Here is a 25,888-nt window from a genome sequence, read left to right as displayed (position 1 = left end):
ATGTCTAAACTCATGATATACTTAATCTGCATTGTTTTTATAGAGGTTTATGCAAATCTTCTGAATAATAAGGTCATACAGGCAAAACCTGGCATATTGCATTTTGGAGGCTATCAAGTAGAAAAACACCACCAGCAGATACTGGTAGGTACTTTAAAAAAAATTTTTTTTTTTAAATTTCGTTGAAATATGGTTGATTTACAATGTTGTGATAGTTTCTGCTGTACAACAAAGTGATTCAGTTATCCATATATATACATTCTTTTTCATATTCTTTTCCATTATGGTTTATCCCAGGATATTGAATATAGTTCCCTGTGCTCTACAGGAGGACCTTGCTGTTTCTCTCTATAATAATTTGCATCTGCTGACCCCAAACTCCCGATCCATCCCTCCCCCACCCCTGGGTAGGTGCTTTCTAAGTGGGATAATTAGTCATAATAATGAAATGCCATGAATGTTCTACATTTATATTACTCATTCATCTAAAGAGAAGCATAATCAGCAGAAGTGCAGATGTAAATTGGACCAGAAAGGTAGTTCTAGGATGAGAAATTTTAAAGTTGCCTCAGTGTCCTTGGACAGCTTTCCTCCCCCTGCCAAAGGCTCCTCCCAGCACTCTCTCCAAACTGGTGCCGTTGCTGAGTGACCATAGGGGCCAGGAACTGTGCTTTGCATCTCACGTGGTCCAGTTTAGTCTTTATACTAGCTTTGTGGAGGTTGTATTGTGGCTCTCTTTGTAGAGATGAGGAAACCGTGATTCCGGAATGTTAAATACAGTACTTGCCTCAAGAACACGGGGACAGAGACAGAGTGACTCTTAGGCTGCCTGCCTCCCAACCAGTGACCTTTTTTTTTTTAGATTTATTTCATTTATTTATTTTTTGGCTGTGTTGGGTCTCTTGCTGTGTACAGGCTTTCTCTAGTTGCGGCGAGCAGGGGCTGCTCTGTTGCGGCGTGCAGGCTTCTCATCGTGGTGGCTTCTCTTGTTGTGGAGCACGGGTTCTAGGCGCACAGGCTCAGTAGTTGTGGCGCACAGGCTTAGCTGTTGCATGGCACGTGGGATCTTCCCGATCCAGGGCTCGAACCCGTGTCCCCTGCATCGGCAGGCGGGTTCTTAACCGCTGCGCCCCCAGGGAAGCCCCTCAGGTGCACTTGCGCTCCACGCCTCTACCACCAGGGAAGGGGTGTCCCTTTCTTCGAAGGGCCCAGCAAAGCTTCCGTTTTGCCTGCTCAGGTCAGATGCCCAGGCCTAAATCAGTCACTGTGGCCAGAGACACTCTGGCCTGACCTGGGGCAGCAGCTCCGCTGAAAGGGCTCGGGAAGGGACAGGTGAAAGGACGCACCGAGGAGTGGCTGAAGCTGTGGGGACAGCAGTCCACCGCAGAGCCACATGAGTCCGGGCCTTTCTGGCTCCCCGTCCTTGACCCGGATGTCCAGACTGGGGAGGGCCCCCGGTGGCTACAGCACTCCTAATCCGCCACGAAAAGGGGGCCTGAGCATTAAAGCAGCTGTAACGCCTCAGAGACCCTGCCGTGACCCTCCAAAGTCACACTGAGCAGGACGTCAGAACTACGGCAGCCGGCCGTGGAGCTGGGCTAGACTGGGCTGCGGGCATGTGCTGGAGTGGGGCCGATAGGCGTGGGCCCTCTCGTGTGGGCCCTGCGGCTCCGGCTTTGTGGATGGCGTCCCCTCCCAGCGCAGGCGTCTCTGCGTTTACGCGCAGTGCGTTCTTATCAGCCATGTCTTTCACTTATTTATTTTTGTTTTCACATAGCGTCTTTTCTAAAATTTTTTTAATTTAATTTTTATTTTATATTGGAGTATAGTTGATTTACAATGTATTCATTTCAGGCGTACAGTGAAGTGATTCAGTTATACACATACGTATATCCACTCTTTTTTAGATTCTGTTCCCATATAGGTCATTACAGAGTATTGAGTAGAGTTCCCTGTGCTGTACAGTAGGTCCTTGTTGATTATTTTATATATATAGTGTGTATATGTCGATCCCAAAGTCCTCATTTATCCCTCCCGCCGAAACCGTGTCTTAAAGTGGATCATTTAGAGCCAGAATTCCAACTATGGTGTTAGACTCATCCTCAGAGTGAGGAAAATCGCTGGAGGAAACTGACAAATGGTAAAGCTGTCAGGAAGTGAGGCCAGGTTCGATGGGGCAGACCCCTGCCGACAGAGAATGCAGCTTCCAGAGAATGCAGCGTCTGCGAGTCCTTACGCATCCAAGAGGGTGGAGAGAGAAGGGATCGGGAGAGGAGCCTGTTAGATGCCCAGTGCTTCCTCCTAGGAAAAGGGTCAGGATTCAAAACCGCAATTGGGAACTTTACCCCTCAATCTATCAGGACACATTCCTTAGAACACAGCATCAAAGACCAAAGTTAATCATTCATTTTGGAACTTGCTTTTCCTGGTTATTAGGTTTGCTATCTAGATGATGGTAGGGTAAATCTAAAATAATTATTGTTCATAATTACTCATTGTTTGCAATGAGTGAACAATTCACTACCCGTTCCCACCCGCCTCACTCTCCTCATTCCTTTACCCACCCACCCCCAACCTGGGCAGCCACTGATCCGCCTTCTGTTGGTATAGATTTGCCTCTTCTGGACGTTTCACATAAGTGGAATCACACAACATGTGGTCTTTTGCGACTGGCTTCTTTCATTCAGCGTGTTTTCCAGGCTCATCCAATTTGTAGCATGAATCAGTACTTCATTCCTTTTTCTGGCCAAATAATATTCTGTTGTATGGCTTTATTACATTTTGTTATGTTTAAAAAGTTTTTTTATTGAAATATACTTGATTTACAATGCTGTGTTAGTTTCAGATGCACAGTAAAGTGATTCAATTATACATATCTATGTAACTATATATATTCTTATTGTACATTCTCTTCCACTAAAGGTTATTGCAAGATATTGAGTAGAGTTCCCTGTGCTATACAGTAGGTCCTCGTTGGTTATCTATTTTATATATAGTGGTGTGTATCTTTTAATCCCAAACTCCTAATTTATCCCTCCCCCACCTTTCCTCTTTGGGAGTCATAAGTTTGTTCTCTATGTCTGTGAGTCTATTTCTGTTTTGTAAATAAGTTCATTTGTATCAAATTTTAGATTCCACATATAAGTGATATCATATGATATTTCTCTTTCTTTTTCTGACTGACTTCACTTAGTATGAGAATCCCTAGGTCCATCCATGTTGCTGCAAATGGCGTTATTTCATTCCTTTTTATGGCCGAGTGGTATTCCATTGTATATATGTGCCACATCTTCTTTATCCATTCCTCTGTCAGTGGACATTTAGGTTGCTTCCATGTCGTGGCTGTTGTAAACAGTGTTGCTATGAACATTGGAGTGCATGTATCTTTTCAAGTTATGGCTTTCTCTGGTTATATGCCCAGGAGTGGGGTTGCTAGATGATATGGTAGCTCTATTTTTAGTTTTTTAAGGAACCTTCACACTGTTCACATTTCATCGGTTGATGGACGTTTGGATTTTGTCTTTGGGGCTGCTAGGAATAATGTCATCGTGGACATTCGTGTCCATGTTTTTGTGTGGATATATTTTTAATTCTCTCGGATATATATTAAGAAGTGGAATTGGGTTGTATGGTATGCTAGTTTTCTGTGGCTGCCATAACAAATTACCACAAATTTAGGGGCTTAGAAAACTAGAAACTTATTCTGGAGACCAGAGTCCGAAGTCAGGCTGTCAGCCGGGCCTCGCTCCTTCCACGGGCTCTTGGGAGGAATCTTTCCTTGCCTCTTCCAGGTTGTGGTGGCTCTAGGTGTTCTTTGTTTTGAGGCTTCATGACCCTAAACCTTGGCCTCCATCTTCACATGGCTTCTCCTCCCACTCCCTTTTGTCTTCTCTTCTGTCTCTAAAAGGATACTTGTCGTTGGACTTAGGGCCCATCCGGGTAATCCAGGATGATCTCATCTCAAGCTCCTTAACTTAATAGCATCTGCAATCAGTCTTTTCCCAAATAAGGTCCCATTCACAAGTTCCAGTTATCAGGGTGTGGCTGTATCTTTTTGAGTTCACCATTCAACTTACTGTTGTTCTATTTGCATTTCCTTAATCACGAATGATGTTGAGCATCTTTCATGAGCTTACTGGTCACATGGCACCAAAGGCTTGTGGTGGAGAAGCCATTTGGGATAGCCTAGAGCAAAGTGAGAGTTGGGGAGCTGACACCCAGGGCATAGAGGGAGATGAGGAGAGAGGCTCGGAGGGAAAGCATGTGGCATATTTGGAGACCAGTGTGAGGTCTGCTTTACCTAGATCGTAGGCTTTTTGGAGGGAGGTAAAAACTTCATTCTGCTGAAGAACAGAGGCCGTCTCTGTCTTTTGTACAACACAATGCCTAACACACACAAAGCACTCAATAAACACTTGTCAAGATATTGACCTCACTTTATTGGAAGAGAGTGACTTGGTAGAGACTCGTGAATTCCAAGTAAATACAGGCTAGCATCTAAATAATCACACTGCTTCTATCAGACATTGAAACAAGCAGAAATGGATGCAAGTACAAAATTATTTCATCTTAATAACGTTCTGGGAGAGCCAGCCTCCTGTTTCTATCAGCAAACTCAAGCAGAAACCTAAGGGAATTACCTTGAGACTCTTGCCAAACAAGGGGGGGAAATCCAACTCTGCCTTTATCTTGGTTTTGTTACAGGAAACGGTGTAAATTACCCACGAATGGAATGATTGCATGTGTATTTAAAAGGACAATAAATTGTTCATTAACATTTGAGATTGATCCAGATCTGGTTAAAGGCTTTAAAGCCTTTTACTTGGATTCATATCAAAATCAAGCTTTCGATTTAAAAGTTGAAATAATGGTTCCCACTTTTCTCAAAACCAAGACCTCTTAAAATCCCTTTCCCTCTGCGGAAAGACGTTGTCTGGGAAACTATATTTATTAAGGAAATAATTAATCAGTTTTCCCATGAGGCAACCAGTGTTACTGTGGCCAGCCCCAAACGAAGTTGTCAGCCGCTACAGCCTTATCTCATGCAGAGCAGCATTCCCTTCAGGCTTTCTGCAATAATTGTATTAGTTTTCAGGCCCCTGTTGCAGCATTCAGAGACACCCCTGCCCCAGGATCTTGCTTCTCAAACTGGAGCCACGAATCCCAGTGGCTTCTAGTCAGTGTGCGAGGGTGGGGACTTGAAGCTGCAGTGTAAAAAAACATGCTGCATCCTTCTGGAGCATCAATTTTACCCTCCCATTTCGGAGAAATGCAGTAGAGAGCAAAATTTTAGAGTAAAATCCATTACCAACCTGCATTTTAAGGTAAAGCTGTTACTGGCCAGGGTTCTTGGACTCCGTGATCAGTAGAAATTAATAGGAGGCCAGGGGAGACATTCAGGCAAGGCTTTACTGGGGCCCTTGCTGTAGCAGGGGGGAGCGAGAACAGGTAGCCGGTTCCCTGTTCCCTTTCTGGCTCCTCGAGGCGGTGCGGGCTGGTTCCTTATATGGGGTGAGGCTGGGGGCAGGTCCAGGGGTCGGGCCTGAGGGGTGGCCTAGGTGCTCTGCCCACCCCCTTGGTGGGCTGTGTGCAGGCATCCTACGCAGGGCCCTGCTTTTGCTCCTGGCTCCTCAGAAGTGGCAGTTGGGTTTTTTTGTTTGTTTGTTTTTTGTTTTTCTTTGGTCTTTTTGTATCTTGTCCACAATTTGCCCCAGCTACACATGCACGCAGTTATTTTTAGTCCCTTATAGTTTCTTTGTATCTGTTGCTCCAGGAGACGTCTGTCCCCGTGCCAGCACTGCAGCAAAGGGTCCCAGGTCCCAGGTCCCAGCCTGTCTCAAAACACTTTAAAGAACTTATAGAGCTGCTTGCACTTTGCCCCCAGATCCCTGGCGTTGGGTATTAACCTCTGAGAAGCTGTGTCCCTGAAGGGAGGGGTCGAAGGACCCCGACTTGGAGGCTGAGCTGTGTTTGGAAAATACTATGATTAGTGCCCGGGGTTGAAGGTTAGGCCCGACGCTCTGCCCGGTGGAGGGGCTGGAAGGAAGGAGCAGAGTGGGGACGGAGGGGCGGGAGCTCTGAGCAGCCCTTGGGAGAGCCCTGTGACCCTCGAGTAAAAGCTGTTCAACCCGGGACTGCCTGGTTGGTGGTCCCATGCTTGCTTGCCTGTTCTGGGGGCCCGTTCTGAAACACTGAAGCGGGGGCTGTCAGTTGGGGCCCGGGGGGGTCAGGGGAGGGAGTGTCAAGGTCGTGAGGACCCACGGGGCCAGGAGGAGGTCAGCTCCCAGGGGCGCAGAGAGCTTGCAGGGGGAAGTAAGGACATCTATTGACCCCAGAATTGCGGGACAGAATAGGGTTTTAGGTGAGTTTATCTTGTCTCGCCTCAAGGGCAATCCTGGGTTGCTCACGTTTTCAAATAAACTTTAAATATTAATTTAACATACACTTTCTAAACACTTGATCTTCCCAAGGCTTTTTTTCCCCTTTCAATGATGATTATTTCACCCCCAGTTTTAGTTATAAATGAAAAGGCAGGAATGCCATTTTAGCCCTGAGAGCATATTACTTTTTAAAAAGAAATCAAACTGACCTGCTGACAAAGTGTAAAAAAAAAAAGATAGATAGGGAATGTAGTTTGGGTACTGAGACATCCTGAGCTCTGAGACGGGAAGAGCCCTAGGTTCCAGGCATCCTGGGCTCCAGCATACCAGTGTCTCCTGGAAGGACCATTCTCCTGGGTAGGAGATCCAGGAGCCCACACCTCACCAAGATTCCCCCATGCAGAACCCCTGGAGGTCAAGAGAGGCCTGGGCAACTTTTATTTTTTCAGGCTTCTCACATATTAAAGAGATATGCCAGACTTCCCCGGTGGCACAGTGGTTAAGAATCTGCCTGCCAATTCAGGGGACACGGGTTCAGGCCCTGGTCCGGGAAGATCCCACATGCCGCGGAGCAACGAAGCCCGTGCACCACAACTACTGAGCCTGTGCTCTAGAGCCCGCAAGCCACAACTATTGAGCCTGCATGTTGCAACTATGAAGCCCACATGCCTAGAGCCCGTGCTCTGCAACAAGAGAAGCCACTGCAATGAGAAGCCCGTGCACCACAACAAGAGTAGCCCCCGCTCACCGCAACTAGAGAAAGCCTGCGCACAGCAGCAAAGACCCAACACAGCCAGAAATAAATTTTTAAAAAAAGTAACTTTAAAAATAAAATTAAAAAAATAAAGAGATATGCCATGTTGCTGCAAACGGCAATATTTCCTTCTTTTTTATGGCTGAGTGATATTCCATTATATGTGTGCACCACATCTTCTTTATCCATTCATCTGTTGAGGGACATTTAGGTTTGCAGCAACACGGATGGACCTAGAGATTATCATACTAAGTGAAGTGAGGCAGAGAAAGACAGATATTATATCACTTATATGTGGAATCTAAAAAAAAAAATACAAATCAACTTATTTACAAAACAAAAACAGACTCATAGACAAAGAAAATAAGCTTATGGTTACCAGAGGGGAAAGGGGATGGGGGAGGAGATAAATTAGGAGTTTGGGATTAACAGATACACACTACTGTATATCAAATAGATAAATAACAGGCTTTTACTGTATAGCATAGGGAACTATTTTCATTATCTTGTAATGATCTATAATGGAAAAGAATCTGAAGCTTGAATTTGACACTTGAAACTAACACAGTATTGTAAATCAACTATAGTTAAATTAAAAAAATTTTAAAAAGATATGCCAAAACAGGGTCACAAAAATTGTGGTCCTTTAAGAATATTCACAGGTGAACAGATAACTAATAAGAACCTGCTGTATAAAAAAGTAAAATAAGATAAAATTAAAAAATATATATTCACAGGTGACAAATGAGAACTTTTAACAAATGCAAGCATTGGTATAATCTCATCAAGAGATTGTGTCTTAAGTCTGACTTAGGGCCTCAGTGAACTCGAGGCCTTGGGCAGTGGCCGTGTGACAGGCTCAGCCTCTGGCCTGGACTTTGGAGACCAAGAGCCTCTTAGCTGTCCTCTGGCCCAGGTGAAGGCCACATCCCAGAACCCAAGGTCCTTGCTCTCCTTTCACGTAGAGGAAGGAAAAACCCCTCTACTCAGAGACCTTGTTAACTTACCCAGCAGGTTGTCCTGCCTTGAACGAGGGCCTCCTCCCGACCCCATCAGAGAACTCCTGACTTTGTGTTCTTTTTTATCAGCCCTAGCAATGGATTGGAGGCTGTCCTCTCCACACTTCTTTTCCTGATTTTTTGACTGCCTTAGTGTCACCAGGTCCCCAGGACAAGTGGCATGTAATTAGAGAAACTGGGAGTGGGTGGGTGGCTGGCTTCTTAGCTCAGCTGAACCACAGGACTAAGTTGAGTTCAACAAAAAGGTGCACAGGTAACCAGTCAGGGCAGGAGGAGGGGAGTGTGCAAGGCCATGCCGGGGGGTACCTGGGGCTGTAGCTCTGGAAAAGTCTTAGGTTGGGCAGAGACATATGGGCATATTTCAGTATTCTTTAAGTGGTGTTGTGTTTATTTTATTATTCGTTAAGTGGTGTATGATAGATTTTGAATCTCTTAAAGCGTTTAAACGTGCACTGAAGCCAGAGCAATCTTGAGAAAGAAAAAATGGAGCGAGAGGAATCAGGGTCCCTGACTTCAGACTATACTAGAAAGCCACAGTAATCAAAACAGTATGGAACTGGCACAAAAACAGACACACAAATCAATGGAACGGGATAGAAAACTCAGAGATAAACCCACACACGTATGGCCACCTTATTTTTGATAAAGGAGTCAAGGATATATAATGGAGAAATGACAGCCTCTTGGATAAGTGGTGCTGGGAAAACTGGACAGCCTCATGTAAAAGAATGAAATTAGAACACTCCCTAACACCATACACAAAAATAAACTCAAAATGGATTAAAGACCTAAATGTAAGGCCAGACACTGTAAAACTCTTAGAGGAAGACATAGGCAGAACACTCTCTGACATAAATCACAGCAAGATCTTTTTGGATCCACCTCCTAGAGTAATAATGAAATAATGCCATTTGCAGCAACATGGTTGGACTTAGAGATTATCATACTTAGTGAAGTAGGTCAGACAGAGGAAGACAAATACCATATGATATCACTTATATGTGGAATCTTAATGATACAAATGAATTTATTTATGTACAAAACAGAAATAGACTCAGAGACTCATAGACATAGAAAACAAACTTATGGGGACTTCCCGTGTGGCGCAGTGGTTAAGAATCTGCCTGCCATTGCAGGGGACACAGGTTCGATTCCTGGTCCAGGAAGATCCCACATGCCATGGAGCAGCTAAACCGGTGCGCCACAACTGCTGAAGCCCACGCGCCTAGAGCCCGTGCTCCGCAACAAGAGAAGCCACCGCAATGAGAAGCCTGCGCACCAATGAAGAGTAGCCCCCGCTGGCTGCAACTAGAGAAAGCCCGCGTGCAGCAACGAAGACCCAATGCAGCCAAAAAAAAAAAAAAAAAAAAATCATAAAAAAAACCCCTTATGGTTACCAAGGGGAAAGGTTGGGGGGAGAAATAAATTAGGAGTTTGGGATTAATATATACATACTCCTATAGATAAAATAAACAACAAGGATCTACCGTATAGCACAGGGAACTCTACTCAATATTCTGTAATGACCTAAATGGGAAAATGATCTGAAAAAGAATAGATATATGTATAACTGAATCACTTTGCTGTACACCTGAAATTAAGGCAACATTGTAAATCAACTATACATCAATATAGAATAAAAATTTAAAAAATAATAAAAGTGCACCGTATCTCCTCACATCCCTTTAGGAACAAGATGAGGTAAAGATAAATGAGGAGGTGCATGTGCAGGTAGATGAAGCAGTGTATTCATGTGAATGCTTCTTTTTCTCTCCAGCACGTGGTCAATATTTGCAATGAAGATTTACACGTTCATATTTTACCCCCACAAACCAAACACTTTCAGATCAAATATGTGAAAAAGGTAAGTGTCCCTGGGGGGCATATTCTCCCAAGATGTTCATTGCCAGGTGTGGTTTTGTGTGCCGCAGGTCTGCCCGGGGCGGCATGTAGCGTGTTGTCCCCGTGGTCCTGCTCCCTTGGGCGCTGGGGCTCGTCCGGACAGGAACCCCCTTGTCTTCTAGGAGCACCGCCTTATCCCTGGCTTGTCCCTCACGGTCACCGTTACATTTACTCCAGATGAGTGGCGATACTACTATGATTGCATCCGCATTCACTGTAAGGTATGTCCCTTAATATCAGGGGTTTTTTGGGGCTTGGGGGTGGCATCAAACCTTACATCTTCAAGGGAAGAAGAGAGACGGGGTGACAAGTATGAAGTTTCTCAGCCTGATGCCTTGGGCAGCCGGTCTGAGTGGCTTGAGGGTCCTGGTCCGGTGACGTGGGTCCCAGCTGGGGAAGCTCCAGGCTGCCGAGAACTGGGGCAGAGCCAGAGACACTGCTTGCTGCAGGTTCCCACCTGCCCTGGCCTAAAAATCTCATTTATCTTGTGGTGCTGGGAGTTGAGGAAGGCTTGTCAAATAACTTAAACGTCGTCCTTTAAGAGCTAGGTGAGAAGATCAGCAACAACCCCGAGTTGTCACTGGGCACCAGCAGCAAATGTTCTCCGAGGTAGCCCTGGGGGTCTGCAGGGAGGCTACTTGTGTGGTCCGACCCCAGAGGCTGTGCTGTAGGAGCTCTCGAAGGCCTTTTCCAGGTCACCTAATTCATCCCCGGCCTCCAGCCTCCAGCCCCACGTGCTGTCAGTCCTTCCCTTAAAACTGGCACCTCCACACCCCTCCGCTCTGGGTTCCACGCCCAGCCCTTACAAGTTGAGAAGCCTTAAGGTTAAGGAAATTTACCTTTTCAAAATTAAAGTGGAAGAGTGTGCTTTAGTAACAGATGAGTCTCAGTTTTTAAAAAGAGGGGGAAAAAAAACTAAAAATGAAACCAGAATAGTGCTTTCAGGAGGAATATTCCGTACCAAGAACAAAAATCCTCAGGACAGGCATTGCGTAGAGCCCCAGGGCAGGCGTCCTGCTACTTCATAGCAATGCTATTAGTACCTTGTATTTATGTGGTGCCTTAAACTTTTTAAGGCCAGTGTCTGCTTTAATTCTCAAAAATACCTTTAAAGAAAGGTGGCCTTATCCCCACTTGAAAGCAAAGGAAGAGACGAGCTGTGGAGAGGTCAGAGGTCTTACTCGAGGTCACGCACTGTGCAGGTCTAGAAGCAGGCCTCTGTGCCTCTGGCTGGCCCAATGCTTACTGTTCGGCACTGTCTGGATCAGCTGATTCTGTGCTGGTTTCTGTTTATCTCAGGCCGCTCACAATTGTGTTTCCCTATAACTTTCTGAAATCGAAACAGATGACTGTTTTCATCTCTAACGTGAAGGCATCATTAGCTTTCCTGGATAATATTGAATATCATTTCAGTGAAATACGCTAAAAATTTTCTATACTTTGTTTATAGCTAAGAAAACTCAATATTTCAACGTTATATTTAAGCACTCAGTGTTTTTTTTTTTAAGGAAATGTTTTCCCTTTTTTTCTGGAGGTATTTTTTAATGATAGAAAACAAGATAAGAAATAAAGGATCTACAAATTCATCTTTGAAAATTATAGTCTTGGGACTTCCCTGGCGGTCCAGTTGTTCCAAAGCAGGGGGCGTGGGTTCAACCCCTGGTCGGGGAACTAAGTTCCCACATGCTGCGAGACGCAGCCAAAAACAAAGAAAAAGAAAACAAGAAAATTATAGTCTTAAGCATGGTAAACTTGACTTTTTTCCCATTAATTTTAGGGAGATGAGACTTTGCTTGTCCCCATCCACGCCTATCCTGTCATAAATAGACTGGACTTTCCCTCATTTATAAATCTATCAAATGTTCTACTTGGTGAAAGGTAAGTTATCAAAATGAATTACCAAACTGTCATGGGATGTGAAAAGTTAAGAGAGACTCACATAGATAAAAACTTAGATTTCTGTTTTTCCTAATGGAAAGTTTTCCTTCTAGCTGAGTTAGACTGGACTTGTAGTTGCAAAGGCAAAGCAAACAACCAACAAACAAACCCAACCGAGTCAAAATATCGTTAAGCAAGAAAGGAATTTATTGGGTCATCAACCTGAAAGGTGCAAGATGGCACGCACCTTCAGGCACGGCTGCGTCTAGGGGTTTAACAGGGGTTGCTGGGACCTGACCCTCCCCGGATCTTGGTTTTGCTGCCCTGTGCAGGCTTCTTTCTCCACAGGCTCCCCTTCACAGGGCAGGGTAGCTGCCAGAAGGTCCAAATACTGTTGGCAACAGCGGTAGTTGGAGGGCCTGCAGGGTTGGGAGTATTAGTGTCGGAGTCCCAGGGAGGCATCTCATGCCTGTGCATTAACCAGCATGCGTTTTTGGACGGAATGGCCACAGGGAAGGCCAAGACCCTGGACAGTCACTATGGAAGCCAAATCTCAAATCCGCCCTCCTTGTTGGGAAAATAGTTGATGACTCTAGTTGTATTTCAAGGTGTGTCTTGTTTCAGCAGTAAATATTTACTAAATACCTACTACCAGGCACAGTGCTGTCTGTCCCTAGGGACATAAAGAAGGTGACTATTGAGCTGTTAGATACCGAGATACAATGGCCGTGCCGGTTGTTAAAATCTTGTTAAACGCTGAAATATTTCTGTACTGGTTGGGAAATATATACTGTCCTGAGCCCCCAATCCCTCCCTGCCATCTGCTTGGCCCCTCTCCTGCCGCCCCTCACCTCCAATGATTCTGTAACTAAGTTGTTAATACCTAGCCATCTGGTGGTGGTGGGGGGGGGCGGGGAAGGGACCTGCAGGACCTGGCTCCAGCTTTGTATCCACACTAGTGGCGCACTGCCCGTGAAGTCCTGTTTGGGTGATATTTGGAATATCACCTGGGGTAAAAAGATGAATAGACAAAAGTTCTCATTCTGAAGGTCTTAAAGTCTGATGGGGACAGAACCACGTCACTGATTAATTACACCACGTGCCAGTGTTGTAATCAGGGCACACACGGGGTCTCGTGCAGGAGGGATGGGGAAAGTCCTCACGCCTAAGCAGGGGACGTCCGGTTATCCTATCTGGTTAGCCACCACGGGGCGGGCTGTGAGGGTGGCATTCCAAGCAGGGAAACAGCACGTACAAAAGCACAGTGGTGGCAAAGAGTGTGGACTACATCTTGCAGGTGATGAAGCCACCCAGTAGCTGGTAGATACTAGATGCCTTGTGGTCTAGGCCCAGACAGTGAGCAAAGACTGTGGGCTTCAGCCTGTGTTTGGGGGTGAAAGCAAGTTCAGGTGCCTGCAGGCAGCTCTGAGCAGGGGATACAAGTTGCTAGTGACTGGGTAGTAGAGGTAGAGAGGGGGCAACTGAAGCTTTTTGGTGCTGGCGGGGGACCAAGGTGTATGAGCTTCAGAGCCCTTGAATGAAACTCACCATCTAGATCTGAACAATCGCGTTGGTTCAGCTGACGTGAGATCCCATCCCCCGCCCAGCGGCTTCGCATGAGCTTCTGATGCACCATCTCTCTTTACTTATTTTTTTAAAAACAGCTCTTTAAGAATTGTCAATAAGGGACTTCCTTGGTGGTCCAGTGGTTAAGACTCTGCACTTCAAATGCAGGGGATGTGGGTTCGATCCCTGGTCAGGGAACTAAGATCCCTGCACGGTGTGGCCAAAAACTAAAATTAAAATAAAATAAAATAAAAATTCCCCCCAAAAATAATTGTCAATAAATTATCCATACAAAAGGGGCTAATAGAGGTGAATCCCTCCTGGCAGGACCCACTCACTCTATGCATTTTGAGGCCAAACATAGCTATTTCCTTTAAATGGGTGAATAAGCAATTTTTAACCAAAATTGAAGTGGCAGGAAACAACTAACTTCCTAGTTCATCTGTCTTCCTCCCTCCCTCCCTCCCTCTCTCCCTTCCTCTCTCTCTCTCCCTGTTTTTCTTTCTTTCCCTCCACAAATCACTCCTTGTCTGGACCGTAAGCAAGGCTGTTGAGGTTGAGAGCACTGGTCCATAGGCAGGAGGAAATGATGCAGAAATCAGCCTTGGTTCTTCTTATTTTTTTTAGTGGGGTATAATTGCTTTACAATGTTGTGTTAGTTTCTGCTGTACAACAAAGTGATTCAGCCATACAGATACATACATCCCCTCCCTCTTGGACCTTCTTAACAGATAAACCTGCCCACTTCCCTGGAGGCTTCTCCCAAGCTGTTTTATACATCATGCCCTTCATTTGTAATCAGAATGAAAATTTCAGCTGAACAGTTTATGAAGCTGACTTACTGTGTGTAACACTGTGATATTTTAAAATTTTTTCAAAAGCTAAGTGTGCTACTTTGTTTCTCCAAGCATTCTGGCAGCAGCGCCTTCCCAAGACTTGATGCACTTGACTTAATGGCTTTTCCCCAACTTTTAACTATGCAAACTGCCCAGCACTGCATTCCATCCACAATGTCTGGCGTCGGGGGCGGTGGTGGTGGTGACTATTTGAAAGGGTTTTCACCTGAAATGTCCTCTGTTAATCCTAGGCCGCCTTGGGGGTTGAAGGTATTATTTGGGTAGGTTCCTTATTCAACATTCATTCATTTAACAAACCTTTATTGAATGCCTACTGTGTGCCAGGCACAATGGTAGGTACTAAGGATGTAGAGGTGATTAAACCCTCATCTCATGATTAAATAGACAATTCTTTATTTGTATTTTATTGAAGTATAGTTGATTTACAATGCTGTGTTAATTACTGCTGTATAGCAAAGTGATTCATATATATATATATACACACACACACACACACACACACACACACACACACACACACAGTCTTTTTTTTTTTTTCTGGCCGCACCACATGATATGCGGGATCGTAGTTCCCCAACCAGGGATCAAACCCGTGCCCCCTGCAGTGGAAGTGTGGAGTCTTAACCACTGGACCACCAGGGAAGCTCCCTATACACACATTCTTTTTCATAGTCTTTTCCATTATGGTTTATCACAGGATATTGAGTAGAGTTCCCTGTGCTCTGCAGTAGGACCTTGTTGTTATCCATCCTCTATGTACTAGTTTGCACCTGCTGACCCCAAACTCCCACTCCTTCCCCCCACACCCCGCTCCTCAGCAACCACAAGTCTCTACATCTGCAAGTCTGTTTCTGTCTCGTAAGTTCATTTGTGTCATATTTTAGATTCCACGTATAAGCGGTATCATATGGCATTTGTCTTTCTCTTTCTGACTTACTTCACTTAGTATGAGGATCTCTAGGTCCATCCGTGTTGCTGCAAATAGCATTATTTCATTATCTTTTATGGCTGAGTAGTATTCCATTGTATATGTACTACATATTGTTTATCCATTCCTCTGTCGATGGACACTTACGTTGCTTCCATGTCTTGTCTATTGCAAATAGTGCTGCTATGAACATAGGGGTGCATGTATCTTTTTGAATTACAGTTTTGTCTGGATATATGCCCAGGAGTAGAATTGCTGGGTCATATGGTAGCTCTATTTTTAGTTTTTTAAGGAGCCTCCATACTGTTCTCCATAGTGGCTGCACCAATTTACATTCCCACCAACAGTGTAGGGGGTTTCCCGTTTCTCCACACCCTCTCCAGCATTTATTGTTTGTAGACTTTTTGATGATGGCCATTCTGACCTGTGTGAGGTGGTACCTCGTTGTAGTTTTGATCTGCATTTCTTTAATAAGTAGTGATGATGAGCATCTTTTCACATGCCTCCTGGCCATCTGTATTCTTCTTTTTTTTTTTTTTAAATAAATTTATTTATTTATTTTTGGCTGCTTTGGGTCTTCGTTGCTGCACGCGGGCTTTCTCTAGTTGCAGCGACTGGGGGCTACTCATCATTGCCGTGCGCAGGCTTCTCATTGCAGTGGCTTCTCTTGTTGCGGAGCATGGGCTCTAGGTGCATGGGCTTTGGTAGTTGTGGCACGTGGGCTCAGTAGTTGCGGCGCACGGGCTTAGTTGCTCTGCAGCATGTGGGATCTTCCCAGACCAGGGCTCGAACTCATGTCCTCTGCATTGGCAGGCAGATTCTTAACCACTGTGCCCCCAGGGAAGCCCTGTATGTCTTCTTTGGAGAAATGTCTATTTGGGTCTTCTGCCCATTTTTCGATTAGGAGGTTTGCTTTTTTGTTGTTGAGGTGTTTGAGCTGTTTGTTAACTGGACGATTCTAATTTCTAATTCAGTGTGTTCTGAGGAAGGACACGTAACCCAGCTCAGTGTGAAGTGAGTTGGGGGCAGGTGGGACGGCGGAGCTCAGACAAGACTTCCTAGAGGAGAGTGCACCTGCCCTAAGCTTTTGAAGCGTGACTAGACATCAGGCAGCGGAAGGGAGCAGGAGGGAAGAAGGGTGTTTCAGGCAGTGTGGAGGCTTGGGCACAGACAGAGGTGTGGATGGAACGGCACCTGTGGACCGCTCTGGGGCGTTCGTGAGCCTGGACCTGGGTTATCAGCGCTGTGGCAGGGCAAGGGCTGAGCGAGAAGGGCCTCAGAGGCTTTGCTGGCAAAGGTGGATTTCACTGAGGCCACCACTGAACAAGGGAAGCAGAGAAATGCACGGTCGCGTGTACCTTGTAGAAACTGCACTCTGGGGACTTCCCTGGTGGTCCAGCGGCTAAGGCTCGGTGCTCCCAATGAGGGGCCCAGGTTTGATCCCTGGTCAGGGAACTAGATCCCGCATGCATGCCGCAGCCGAGTCCACGTGCCGCAGCTAAGACCAGCGCAGCCAAATAAATATTTTTTAAAAAGAAACCGCTTCTCTTTGAAATTTGGGGCATATTATATTGCATGTGATTGTCAGACTTTTAAGAGTTTGACTTTTCAAAGCTTACATTCACGTCATATTTGTGTGGGCTTATGTGACTATAGTAAAACTGTTTTGTACCTTTCTTTAAAATTTGCTTATAAGAGGTAAAAATACTACAACGATCATCAGAAGTATAATCATTTCACTGGTGTCTTTGAGCTAATGGATTGTATCTGAAAGCTATGTGAAAGCCAGGCGTTGAATAGAAGAGATTGTGAATTGAAACAGTGTTTTTATTTATTTACTTATTTATTTACTTATTTATTTATTATACAGCGGGTTCTTATTAGTTATCTATTTTATACATGTTAGTGTGTATATGTCCATCCCAATCTCCCAATTCGTTCCACCCCCACCCCCCGCCCACTTTCCCCCCTTGGTGCCCATACGTTTGTTGTCTACATCTGAAACAGTGTTTTTAATTAATTATAAATATTGCTGACATATTGTTTATTTTAAAATTTGGATTTTTTTTTTTTTTTCGGTACGGGGGCCTCTCACTGTTGTGGCCTCTCCCGTTGCGGAGCACAGGCTCTGGACGCACAGGCTCAGCGGCCATGGCTCACGGGCCCAGCCGCTCCGCGGCATGTGGGATCTTCCCGGACCGGGGCACGAAGTCGTGTCCCCCGCATCGGCAGGCAGACTCTCAGCCACTGCGCCACCAGGGAAGCCCAAAATTTGGATTTTTTTATACTCTTTACCTACCTCAGTTATCAGTGAGTTTCAGAAGGGGGCTTTGAAGTATAATCTTATGTTCTACTTGATACTGTAGCAATTTCTATATATAGTATAACAACTCTATTAAATAAATACATCATGTACTTAACACTGCTGTGGAGAGGGGCCTGGGACACCTCAAAATCAGGCACTGATTGCAAGTATTTAAATGTAGTCGTGGGGCCTTAGGTTCCTTAGAAGCAGAAATAAGGATTCGTTGCACCTGACTTACTAAGGCATAACCCATAAAGGAGTGCAGGACAGGGATGGGGGTGCCCAGCCCCTCAGCCAAGGGCACTTCTCTGGAGAAGGTCAAGCGTGAGTCCTCAGCGCCAGCCCTCCCAGAGCCGGGCGATGGGTCCACCAGCTGGCCAAGGGGAGGGCACGCAGCAGCACCACAAATCCACAGCAGGCGGACAGGCCCTCGATTCACACACTCGCCTGTCCACCCTCCGTCCGGCTTCATCGGGCTCTGGAATTGTCCTTCTCTGGAGTGATGGTGTGGATTTGTGCGAGGTTGAGCTGATGTGAGCTGCTGCCTGGCAGAGGGGACGGTCTTCCGGTGGACGGTGTCATGATGGAGAGTGTGGGGTGACTACGTGGCGGTCCATCTCTGGGCTGCCTTCCCTCCCTGGGGCAGAGGGGCGTTTGAATGTGGCCATGCACTGTTCAAAGGTTATTTATTGTTTTAGCTGGTGTAACGCCTGGGTAGTTGCTGCGTTATTTATGTAGATTGTTCTTTTTTACATTACATGGCAATGTACACTCTTCTGATACATACAGTACATAAAATAAGATCTTTAGAACGGTTATGCACAAGACATGCAGTACTGGATTTATACATTAGGTCCCAGGATGTGATCAATTGGAGGAAACAAACGTTGGACTAGGCATTTTGACTACAGCAACCAGAAGTTATATAACACAGAGCAGACACACATCTGGTTTGAAGGGCAGATGCTAAACATTAGCCGTGAGAAAACACTCCTCCCACAAGGGCGGGTTGGCTGCAGCCACTGCTGGGTGCATAAGAAGCGGCGATGCCTCATCTGTGACCTCCAGTCTCACTGTGGTCCCAAGGTCCCAAGCGTGCCACTCGCCTCGGAGCCCATCAGCCCTCACCCTCGAGGCTGCATTGCAGTCCGGCTCCTGCTGTTTCTCTGCCTCAGGCCTGCAGCCCCCAGTCCCACGCACACACGAATACCCCCGCTCTGCTCCGTCACTTCTTCAGGGGCTGCTGGTGAGGCCCGGCTGCGGGACCAGGAACGACACACCTGCAGGTGCTGCGTCTCTGTGCTTGTCCCAGCTGCTCGGCAGCTTCTGCGCCCAACCTCACCCGCTGTCGCCCCCACCCCGCCCACCCAGAGGACCAGCACGCCCTCCAGCAGCACCGCCAACCTGTCACTGTGTCTTACGAGGTGGGCATCTGGCTGCTGGCAGCTGTACCTCTGGCTCCTTCGCCCATCTCATCCCCTCAACCTCAGTCTTTCCCTTTGTAGCTCCCTGTGGGGAGTAAAGTCCAGGATGGTTCTCTGAGGAATTTTTAGATTGTTGGGGAGAGTGGGGAGCGTCCCACCAATCCTCCTGTCTAGTCTTGTGCAGACAGTTTATCCCTCAGCCTGCCAGCCATCCATCCGTTCTGAATTTGTGGCTCTGATCTCATTAAACTGCTGACCTGCTTCATTTGTTCCACATGGTTGGGGACCACATGATTTATTTTTTGTAAACATTTCAGGCTTGTGGTTGCCAAAGGGGAAAGGTGGGGGGGGGGGTGGACTGGGAGTTTGGGATTAGCAGATGCAAACTATTATGTATAGAATGGGTAAACAATAAGGTCCTACTGTAGGGCACAGGGAACTATATCCAATCTCCTGGGATAAACCATTATGGAAAAGAGTATGCAAAAGAATGTATACATATGTATAACTGAGTCACTTTGCTTACAGCAGAAGTTAGCACAACATTGTAAATCAACTAGACTCCAATAAAATAAATTTTAAAAATTTCAGTTAGTTGCCAACATTTAGAAATCAGAAGATTGCACATGAAAATTTAGATTTCCACTCTTTGTTAAAAGAAAAAAAAAAAAGAGGAAGATCCAGCAGTACTAGGCACACATTCCTGCATGACCACAATCGGTTCCTCAGGGACGAACTGGAAGCTGCCCCGTCAGAGGGCAGTACCTTTGCCAGGCTGCCGCAGTCCCCACCACTCCCTGTTACCTCACACGTAGCCCTCTCCTCTCACTGTTACCTGCCTGGCCTGTGAGGACCCTCAATAAAGAAACTAAAAAGGAGACGAGGCAGTGCAGTGTCTAGATTCCAATCCAGGCTCTGCTTCGTGATGGCTATACGACCCTAAAAGTGACCCAGAAAATTAGGGGTTTTTTTCAAGTTTTTCTCACAAAATGTTGAATCCCAGACTTTTGACTCCTGGAGAAAGCCATCAAAAGGCTGAAAAACTGAAATTTGGGAAAGTAATACTGACCTTATTAGAGCCTAGCTTGGAAATTGTAATACTGGATACTGCTTTTCTCCCTTTGATTTTGTGCAAATTTGTTTAATTTTATTTATTTATTTATTTATTTATTATTTTTGGCTGCGTTGGGTCTTCTCACTTAAAATTCTTAGAGACTGCAATTTCAGAACCAAAAGTATTTGAAAATACGCTGCCCTGCTTTAAAAATTCATTTCTTATTCCACTGCCGAGTGATTTTTTGTCCTTATAATTGCTGGTGGGTGAGCGGCAGGGACTTGGAGCTGTAGCTGGGCGCCCGGCCGGCAGGACAGGTCATTCATCTCCAGCCGAGTGTGTGTGTGTGTGTGTTTTTGTTTTTTGTTTTTTTGCGGTACGTGGGCCTCTCACCGTTGTGGCCTCTCCCGCCGCGGAGCACAGGCTCCGGACGCGCAGGCTCAGCGGCCATGGCTCACGGGCCCAGCCGCTCCGCGGCATGTGGGATCCTCCCGGACTAGGGCATGAACCCGTGTCCCCCGCATTGGCAGGCGGACTCTCAACCACTGCGCCACCAGGGAAGCCCCAGCCGAGTGTGTTTTTAATACCTTCGGTGTGGGCTTGCTTCTCCCTTGTCTCCTAAAAGAGGAAAAGACCGTCAGTAGTTCTTAGTGTATCCTCTTATCTTCTCCCAATAAGTGCTATATTTTTCTCGACTAAAAGGGAACTGGATCTGCAGGAGGCTTTTCAAGCCTCTTCAAGGCCTTTTTGGTGACGGTTGTGTAACAGTGTGAATGCGCCTAATTCCACTAAAGTGCGCCTTAGAAAATGGGTGAAATGGTAACTTTTGTGTTATGCACATTTTACCACATTTTTTAAAAGGTGTTCAACCAGTATGAATAGGGTACATACCGTCTCTGCAGACGACATGTCATCTGGTCACCTCTAACTTTTCCAGAATTCAGTTACCTTCCACCCCCCAGAGAAATACCGTAACTTCCTTTACCAAGTATGCAAAGGGGACCTCATTTAATTCCCACTGTTCCCTAGTGATTTCAGCAGAACTCCACCTTTTGCTAAACTACTGGGGTGTGGGAGAGGGTGAGGTTTTACCAGTAGGAAGAACTAAGTAGGGTTGGGGAAGGAATTGAAGTAAGGGCAAGAAAGGAGCTTGAAGGCCAGGCCAGCAAGAGAAACCACATCCAACCTCCCTGACACCTTGATTCTTTATCGGTCTTTGCCTCTAACACTGGTCTAAGCCTAGTCTAAAATGAGTGTGGCGTTTAATTCTATAAGGGAAAAAGAATAATTAGACGCCTGTTCCCTGAACGTTTCTTTATGTGAATTTGTGCTTGTCTTTATTTGACTATATCATTAGGATCATGGGTCCACTGTGCTTCTGGTTTCAGGCCCCAATCCCAGTGAAGTTAATTATGTCTCTGAAAACAAGATAAGCAGCCTATGAAAGTTCACAAGAACATAAATCATCTGAGATAAAAGAGCGTACTTTGAAATTTGAAACATAATTTACTCTCCACTCTTTGTATCTTTTCAAATTGTGGCCCATTCGTTTGGGGGTTTGGGGGTCTGGCTTATCCGGCAACTAATCATTATGTCTGATTTCTTTCTGTTTTTGTTGGTCATATTCTGAATACAGCAGTGTACATCTCAAGCTTAAAGGAAAATAACTGGCCAGGCCCCAGATTTCCCCCTTTCTCTCTACATGCATGCCAGGACTTGAGGGGAGGTGGGTAACATCCGAGAAAAGGTCTTGGGACTTTATAACCCTTTGTTGCTGATGGGCTAATTAAAGGACACGTCTTTCAAAAAGCTCAATAAATAAAGCACAGAGGGATCAGGGTTTTTTGTTTGTTTTGAATTTTATTCTATTTATATTTTTATACAGCGGGTTCTTATTAGTTATCCATTTTTTACATATTAGTGTATATATGCCAATCCCAATCTCCCAATTCATCACACCACCACCCCTCCCCCTGCCACTTTCCCCCCTTGGTGTCCATACGTTTGTTCTGTACATCTGTGTCTGAATTTCTGCCCTGCAAACTGATTCATCTGTACCATTTTTCTAGATTCCACATATATGAATTAATATACGATATTTGTTTTTCTCTTTCTGACTTACTTCACTCCGTATGACAGTCTCTAGATCCATCCACATCTCTACAAATGACTCAATTTTGTTCCTTTTTGTGGCTGAGTAATATTCCATTGTATATATGTACGACATCTTCTTTATCCATTCTTCTGTCTTCTGGGCATTTAGGTTGCTTCCATGACCTGGCTATTGTAAATAGTACTGCAGTGAACATTGGGGTGCATAAGTCTTTTTGAATTATGGTTTTCTCTGGGTATATGCCCAGCAGTGGGATTGCTGGGTCATATGGTAATTCTATTTTTAGTTTTTTAAGGAACCTCTATACTGTTCTCCATAGTGGCTGAATCAATTTACATTTCTACCTACAGTGCAAGAGGGTTCCCTTTTCTCCACACCCTCTCCAGCATGTATTGTTTGTAGATTTTCTGACGATGCCCATTCTAACTGGTGTAAGGTGATACCTCACTGTAGTTTTGATTGCATGTCTCTAATAATTAGTGATGTTGGGCAGCTTTTCATGTGCTTCTTGGCCATCCGTATGTCTTCTTGGAAAAAATGTCTATTTAGATCTTCTGCCCATTTTTCGATTGGGTTGTTTGTTTTTTTAATATTGAGCTGCAACAGCTGTTTATATATTTTGGAGATTAATCCTTTGTCCATTGATTCGTTTGCAAATATTTTCTCCCATTCTGAGGGTTGTCTTTTCATCTTGTTTGTAGTTTCCTTTGCTTTGAAAAAGCTTTTGTTTCATTAGGTCCTATTTGTTATTTTTGTTTCTATTTCCATTACTCTAGGAGGTGGATCAAAAAAGATCTTGCTGTGATTTATGTCAAAGAGTGTTCTTCCTATGTTTTCCTCTAAGAGTTTTATAGTGTCCGGTCTTACATTTAGGTCTCTAATCCATTTTGAGTTTATTTTTGTGTATGGTGTTAGGGAGTGTTCTAATTTCATTCTTTTATATGTAGCTGTCCAGTTTTCCCAGCACCACTTATTGAAGAGACTGTCTTTTCTCCGTTGTATATCCTTGCCTCCTTTGTCATAGATTAGTTGACCATAGGGTGTGGGGTTATCTCTGGGCTTTCTATCCTGTTCCATTGATCTATATTTCTGTTTTTGTGCCAGTACCATATTGTGTTGATTACTGTTGCTTTGTAGTATAGTCTGAAGTCAGGGAGTCTGATTCCTCCAGCTCCATTTTTTTCCCTCAAGACCGCTTTGGCTATTCGGGGTCTGTTGTGTCTCCACACAAATTTTAAGATTTTTTTCTTCTAGTTCTGTAAAAAAATGCCATTGGTAATTTGATAGGGATTGCATTGAATCTGTAGATTGCTTTGGGTAGTATAGTCATTTTCACAATATTGATTCTTCCAATCCAAGAACATGGTATATCTCTCCATCTGTTGGTATCATCCTTAATTTCTTTCATCAGTGTCTTATAGTTTTCTGCATACAGGTCTTTTGTCTCCCTAGGTAGGTTAATTCCTAGGTATTTTATTCTTTTTGTTGCGATGGTAAATGGGAGTGTTTCCTTAATTTCTCTTTCAGATTTTTCATCATTAGTGTATAGGAATGCCAGAGATTTCTGTGCATTAATTTTGTATCCTGCAACTTTACCAAATTCATTGATTAGCTCTAGTAGTTTTCTGGTGGCAATTTTAGGATTCTCTATGTATAGTATCATGTCATCTGCAAACACTGACAGCTTTACTTCTTCTTTTCCAATTTGTATTCCTTTTATTTCTTTTTCTTCTCTGATTGCTGTGGCTAGGACTTCCAAAACTATGTTGAATAAGAGTGGTGAGAGTGGACATCCTTGTCTTATTCCTGATCTTAGAGGAAATGCTTTCAGTTTTTCAACATTGAGAATGATGTTTGCTGTGGGTTTGTTGTATATGGCCTTTATTATGTTGAGGTAGGTTTCCTCTACGCCCACTTTCTGGAGAGTTTTTATCACAAATGGGTGTTGAATTTTGCCAAAAGCTTTTTCTGCATCTGTTGAGATGATCATATGGTTTTTCCTCTTCAATTTGCTAATACAGTGTATCACATTGATTGATTCGTGTATGTTGAAGAATCCTTGCATCCCTGGGATAAATCCCACTTGAACATGGTGTATGATTCTTTTAATGTGTTGTTGGATTCTGTTTGCTAGTATTTTGTTGAGGATTTTTGAATCTATATTCGTCAGTGATATTGGTTTGTAATTTTCTTTTGTAGTATCTTCGTCTGGTTTTGGGATCAGTGTGATGGTGGCCTCATAGAATGAGTTTGGGAGTGTTCCTTCCTCTGCAATTTTTTGGAAGACTTTGAGAAGGATGGGTGTTAGCTCTTCTCTAAATGTTTGATAGAATTCACCTGTGAAGCCATCTGGTCCTGGACTTTTGTTTGTTGGAAGATTTTTAGTCACAGTTTCAATTTCGTTACTTGTGATTGGTCTGTACATATTTTCTATTTCTTCTTGGTTCAGTCTCGGAAAGTTATACCTTTCTAAGAATTTGTCCATTTCTTCCAGGTGTCTATTTTATTGGCATAGAGTTGATTGTAGTAGTCTCTTACGATGTTTTGTATTTATGCAGTGTCTATTGTAACTTCTTTTTCATTTCTAGTTTCATTGATTTGAGTCCTCTCCCTCTTTTTCTTGAAGAGTCTGGCTAATGGTTTATCGATTTTGTTTATCTTCTTAAAGAACCAGCTCTTAGTTTTATTGATCTTTGCTATTGTTTTCTTTGTTTCTATTTCATTTATTTCTGCTCTGATCTTTATGACTTCTTTCCTTCTACTAACTTTGGGTTTTGTTTATTCTTCCTTCTCTAGTTCCTTTAGGTGTAAGGTTAGGTTGTTTATTTGAGATGTTTGTTCTTTCTTGAGGTAGGATTGTATTGCTATAAACTTCTCTCTTAGAACTGCTTTCGCTGCATCCCATAGGTTTCGGATCATCGTGTTTTCATTGTCATTTGTCTCTAGGTATTTTTTCATTTCCTCTTTGATTTCTTCAGTGATCTCTTGGTTATTTAGTAATGTATTGTTTAGCCTCATATGTTTGTGTTTTTTATGTTTTGTTCCCTGTATTGATTTCTAATCTCATAGCGTTGTGGTCGGAAAAGTTGCTTGACATAATTTCAATTCTCTTAAATTTACCGAGGCTTGATCTGTTCCCCAAGATGTGATCTATCCTGGTGAATGTTTCATGCGCACTTGAGAAGAAAGTGTAATCTGCTGTTTTTGGATGGAATGTCCTAAAAATATCAATTAAATCTATCTGGTGTATTGTGTCATTTAAAGCTTGTGTTTCCTTCTTAATTTTCTGTTTGGATGATCTGTCCATTGGTGTAAGTGAGGTACTAAAGTCCCCCACTATTATTGTGTTACTGTTGATTTCCTCTTTTATAGCTATTAGCAGTTGCCTTATGTATTAAGGTGCTCCTGTGTTGGGTGCATATATATTTACAATTGTTGTATCTTCTTCTTGGATCGATCCCTTGATCATTATGTAGTGTCCTTCCTTGTCTCTGGCAACATTATTCATTTTGAAGTCTATTTTATCTAATACGAGTATTGCTACTCCAGCTTTCTTTTGATTTCCATTTGCATGGAATATCTTTTTCCATCCCCTCACTTTCAGTCTGTGTGTGTCCCTAGGTCTGAAGTGGGTCCCTTGTAGACAGCATATATATGGGTCTTTTTTTGTATCCATTTAGTGAGCCCGTGTCTTTTGGTTGGAGCATT

The 25,888-nt window shown here is 44.3% G+C and overlaps 1 protein-coding gene across 1 annotated transcript in view; it reads left to right on the top strand.

Moving 5' to 3' along the window:
- The window catches only part of CFAP221 (cilia and flagella associated protein 221), an 83,436-nt gene that overhangs the window by 4,501 nt on the left and 53,047 nt on the right, over positions 1-25,888 (top strand). Inside the window, exons 3-6 of the mRNA XM_019932333.3 lie at positions 44-144; positions 9,931-10,017; positions 10,178-10,276; positions 11,833-11,933. Of these exons, the coding sequence (XP_019787892.2) occupies positions 44-144; positions 9,931-10,017; positions 10,178-10,276; positions 11,833-11,933 (388 nt within the window). The remainder of the gene's footprint in view (positions 1-43; positions 145-9,930; positions 10,018-10,177; positions 10,277-11,832; positions 11,934-25,888) is intronic.

The sequence above is a fragment of the Tursiops truncatus genome, chromosome 7, assembly GCF_011762595.2.
Source record: "Tursiops truncatus isolate mTurTru1 chromosome 7, mTurTru1.mat.Y, whole genome shotgun sequence".
NCBI classification, from domain to species: domain Eukaryota; kingdom Metazoa; phylum Chordata; class Mammalia; order Artiodactyla; family Delphinidae; genus Tursiops; species Tursiops truncatus.
The sequence above is the reverse complement of the archived record's forward strand: the minus strand, read 5'-3'. Positions and strand labels throughout refer to the sequence as shown.